The 4,730-nt window shown below is 49.6% G+C and overlaps 1 protein-coding gene across 1 annotated transcript; it reads right to left on the reverse strand.

Annotated features, from left to right (window-relative positions):
• Positions 1-3,347: 3,347 nt before the first annotated feature.
• On the reverse strand, positions 3,348-4,526 carry LOC122643464. The gene has a single exon (XM_043837083.1). The coding sequence runs from the start codon at positions 4,524-4,526 to the stop codon at positions 3,348-3,350; it is 1,179 nt and encodes a 392-aa protein (XP_043693018.1).
• Between the last annotated feature and the right edge of the window lie 204 nt (positions 4,527-4,730).

A 4,730-nucleotide genomic window follows, 5' to 3' on the forward strand; every position in this document is an offset into this window, starting at 1 on the left:
GACGCAGGGGTTGCAAATTCCGGAGACTTGATCGGGTTCTGTTTTCGGTTTCAATCTTCCATCAACATTGAACCTCACGGCTTCAATCCTCGATCGACATGTCCTGTCCTTCGGGCGATTGGTCGTGGAGCGTCCCCTTTGTGTTTCCTTCCATACCAATCTCTTTTGGGTGGCAAGGTTACTGCAAAGGGGTGGAAAATCTGGAGGAGTTCAGCGCTGTTGCTTTCCACTGTTAACGTGCATGGAAGGTTGGGATGTGGAGATATCGAAGCTGCTAAAGGGCCCTAAGCCTCCTCATGTTACTTCTCCCCAACTCTTCTTCCTGGCCGAGGAGGAGGGGATGACTGAGCTTCTTGGGGCCCAGAGCATTTGCATGGTGAATCCCATTTAGTCTGGCGGTCTTCTCCAGTTTTCGGGTCACTCAAGGGCCGTGACTTTTGATGGGCTCTGTATCAGCCCGTCCGACGTTGCGGCTATTAATGCTATTCCTGTCTCACCCTTGATGACCCCCGGTGTCAACTCTTCATCCTTGGACTTGTAAGGTCGCGGAACTTTTAGTTTTCCACGTTTTCTCCTTACAGGTTACTGTATTCGCACCGAGAATGATCCCTGTGACTTTCTTGTATATCGCAATCTTTGCTTGTACTTGTATTTCTGAAGAGGTTAATAAAAGATTCTTTTATTTTTTTACTTGTGCTTGTCTTCAATTTTCTTTTTCGGATGTTTAAGCTTTATTCTTGAGGAGACCATATCTTTCTTCTAATTCTGCGATTCGGGCCTTCGTGCCGACTGTGGGAGTCAGACTTGGGTGTTTACCCCGGCGAGCTAGGCTTTCGTGCTAACTACGGGAGTCAGACTTTCGTGCTAGCCCTTGCGAGCTAGGCTTTAGCGCTGATTACGGGAGTCAGAGTTTCTTGGATGCTTGCACAATATTTGAACCGCGAAGTGATATTGCTTTGATCAAGGATAACTTTACATTAATCACTTAATGATAAATTTTTTTCAGATTCTCTGAATTCCACGGTCGAGGTATCTTGTTGCCACCTAGGGTCTTCAAGCGATAGGTCCCTGGCCTGATCTGCTTGGAGATCACATATGGTCCTTCCCAATTTACGTCTAGCTTCCCTTGGTGCTGTGGCTGGGAGGCGCTAACTTTTCGTAACACTAAGTCTCCTACCCTGAATGTCCTTTCCTTGACTTTGGAGTTATAATAACGGGCCATTCTTTGTTTGTACGCCACGTTTCTCATCAGCGCATCCTCCCTGACTTCGTCTAGAAAATCCAGATTTGCCCTCAGCCCGTCCTGGTATGTTCTTTCATTGAAGTTTAAATTTCGGAGTGATCGTGCCACGACCTCTATTGGAGCCAGTGCTTCGCTTCCATAGGCAAGCCTGAATGGGCTCTCCCCCGTGGGCATTCGAACTGTAGTTCTATACGACCATAGTACACTTGGTAGTTCATCGACCCACCTTCCTTTTGCTTCAGTTAGCCTTCTCTTTATTCCTGTGAGCAAGGTGCGGTTTGTGATTTCTGCTTGACCATTTTCTTGTGGATATGCTACAGAGGTCGTTCGATGTTCAATGCCGTATTGGGCACAAAATGCATCGAATTGCTGGTTGTCAAATTGTTTCCCGTCATCTGTCACCAGGATCTTTGACAGGCCGAATCTGTAGATAATCTTGTCCCTGAAAAATTTCTCCATTTGTTGTCGCATGATTTTGGCTGAGGTTAAGCTTCTACCCACTTGGTGAAGTAGTCCACCGCGACCACAAGATATTTTCTATTCCCTGAGGCTGGGGTGAAGTTACCCAGTACGTCCATCCCCCACATAGCAAAGGGGATTGGACTAAGTATAAAAGCCAGCTCCGTAGCGGGCTGCCGCGGTATGTCTGCGAATTTTTGACATGGCTCGCACTTCCTCACGTATTGGATGGCGTCCTTCTGAATGTTGGGCCAATAGAGTCCAGCTCTCAGAATCTTGTAGGCCAGGTGGCGTCCCCCCATGTGACTACCGCAAATGCCTTGATGGACCTCTGACAAGGCGTTCATGGCGTGTGTGGGAGTTAGACATTTTAACAGCGGGCCTGTGATCGACCTTTTGTAAAGCTCTCCTTCTATTAACGTATATCGGGCAGCGCGACCTCGGACCTTTCGTGCTTCCGTTTTGTCTTGGGGTAGGATGTCGTCTTTTAGATACGCGACGATCGGATCCATCCAGTTGGGCTCGACTTCAACCAACATGACCTCTCGAACTAGATGAGCGGGTCCATAAAGTTGTTTAATATATATTGAGCTGTCAAGCTGTGCTAGTTCTTCTTTGGACAAACGTGAAAGTGCGTCTGCCTTCTCGTTCTCACAATGTGGAATCCTGATTATCTTGAAGCTCTCGAACGAGCTCAGCAACTGTTTCGCTTCTTTCAAATATGCTGCCATGCGATCATCTTTGGCCTCATAATCTCCATTGAAACTTAGCCTCTCGTGCCCAGCCATTGCGTCTATCAGCAGATCGATCCGGGGCAAGGGATATTCATCTTTGGGACAAGCTTTATTAAGGTCGGTGTAGTCAACGCACATTCTCCATTTCCCGTTCAGCTTGGGTACCATTACCACGTTTGCGAGCCAGGTAGGAAATTGCTCTTCTCTGATAAAGCCAGACGCCTTTCGCTTCTCTATTTCTTCTTTCATCGCGGCCTACTTCTCTGGGGCAAACGTCCTTTTTTGCTGCACCGGTTTTCTATTAGAGTCCACGTGCAGGGCGTGTTCCGCGACGTGTCGGGGTATGCCTGGCATATCTGCCGGTGACCAGGCGAACACGTCCTTGTTCCTCTGAGGAATAGGGTGAGCTCCCTGGCTTCTTCCTGGCTTAGCGAGGACCCGATCTTAACTGTCCTGGTTGGGTTCTGCTCATCTAATTGGACTTCCACAAGCTCCTCAACTGGTTTACCCCTCTGATAGCGTTTGTCTCCTTCGCGGTTGTCAACGACCTCTACCTGATAGGCTGTTCCTCTACAGTAGCCCTTGATGCCCTTTAGGAATGCTGCGTGGCACTCCCTGGCTTTTTTCTGCTCTGTCCGGTACTCCCCTATGCCATTAGGGGTGGAAAACTTGACCTTCAGGTGCTTGGTAGAAACTACCGCTCCCAACTCGTTCAGACTTGGTCTACCTAATATGGCATTGTAGGCTGTTGCTGCCAGAACGACCATGAAGTTGACCTTCACGGTTTTTTGGTATGGGGCGGTTCCCGCTGTCATCAGGAGCTCTACTGACCCTTCAATTGGCGCTGGTGTTCCCGAGAATTCGTATAAGGGTGCAGTCTCAGGCTTCAGTGTACCGTTCTTGAACCCGAATTATAGATATGCATCGTAAGATAGCATATCTACGGATGCCCCTCTGTCGACTAAGACCCGGTGGACGCGATTGGCTATAACTGCCTGGACCATGACAGCATCGTCGTGCGGCCAGCTCAACCCCTCCATGTCTCGATCTGAGAAAGTGATCTCAGGCTCCATGCGCGCTTTCTTTTCGGAGATTTCCGCTACTGCCACAAATCTGGCTTTCGCCTTAGCTTGGCGAGTTGACTCTTGCCCTGGTCCTCCCAGGATGGTGAGGATAGCCGGGGCTGTGGATGTGTTGGTCTCGTCCTGGTTTCTCCTGACTTCCCGATGATTGTTTCTCTGATCGCTTGGGCGATCCCTATCTCCCCCTCTTCGGGCTTTATCATCTCTTCGCCAGTCATTCCTTGTGGTTTCTCGACCTCGAGGGTTTTCTCTCGCCTCCTTGACGTAACGCCTTAGGTGGCCTTTCTGGATCACGTCTTCTATTTCCCTCTTTAGCTGTCTGCAGTCCTCCGTGTCATGGCCTATCTTTCGGTGGAACTCGCAAAATTTGTTCGGATACCGATCCTCCGGTTTTGAAAACATTGGCCAGGGCTGTTGCAGTAGCCCTCGATCCGATACTTCCATCAGGATTTTAGTCCTGGTGGTATTGAGTGGGGTATACTCGGGACTTGAATCCCTCTCTGACCTCGCTCTCTTGCCGTCCCCTTTCTTGTCTTCCTTTTCATTCGTCCTTTTCTTCTCGGTAGCTCTTCCATCCACTACTTTTCTCGTCTTTATGATATCGAACATGTTGGCATATTGGTAACAACGATCTAGCAGCTGTGGCATAGTTGTCACCGGATCTAGCGCCAGCGACTTTACTAGATCGTGGTTGGTGACTCCGTTGTGCAGGGCGTTGAAAGCCATCGCATCGTCCAGGTCCTTAATCTCCAGACTCTCGGCGTTGAAGCGGGCGATGTAATCTCTGATGGACTCATCAGAGCGTTGTTTGACAGCCAACAAATTGGCTGCAGTCTTCTTTTGCTTCACACTGCTCTGGAAGCGGCTGACGAAGGCTTTGGCCAACTCTGTGAAGCTTCGGATCGAGTTAGGCTTTAATTTGGCGAACCACAACCCCGCGGGCCCCTTGAGAGAGGTGGGGAATGATCGACAGGACACCACATCGGACCCACCATTGACTGTCCTCATGGCATTGAAGTAGCTGATGTGGTCATTGGGGTCACCTTTCCCATCATAAGCCTCGAACGTGGGGGGGTTTAAAACCCTTGGGAAGCTCTGCTCTCATGAGCTCCCTCGTAAAGGGATGTTGGCCCGGCTTGAAGCTTTCGTCTGGGGTTGTCCCCCTTTCCAGGGCCGCAATTTTCGTGTTCATCTCACTGAGCTCACGGTCAA

Source organism: Telopea speciosissima, chromosome 10 (genome assembly GCF_018873765.1).
Source record: "Telopea speciosissima isolate NSW1024214 ecotype Mountain lineage chromosome 10, Tspe_v1, whole genome shotgun sequence".
Lineage (NCBI taxonomy): Eukaryota > Viridiplantae > Streptophyta > Magnoliopsida > Proteales > Proteaceae > Telopea > Telopea speciosissima.

Bases quoted from the DNA above. Each gene is read 5' to 3' on its own strand.
- LOC122643464 (XM_043837083.1), bottom strand. From the start codon at position 4,526: ATGAGGACAGTCAATGGTGGGTCCGATGTGGTGTCCTGTCGATCATTC.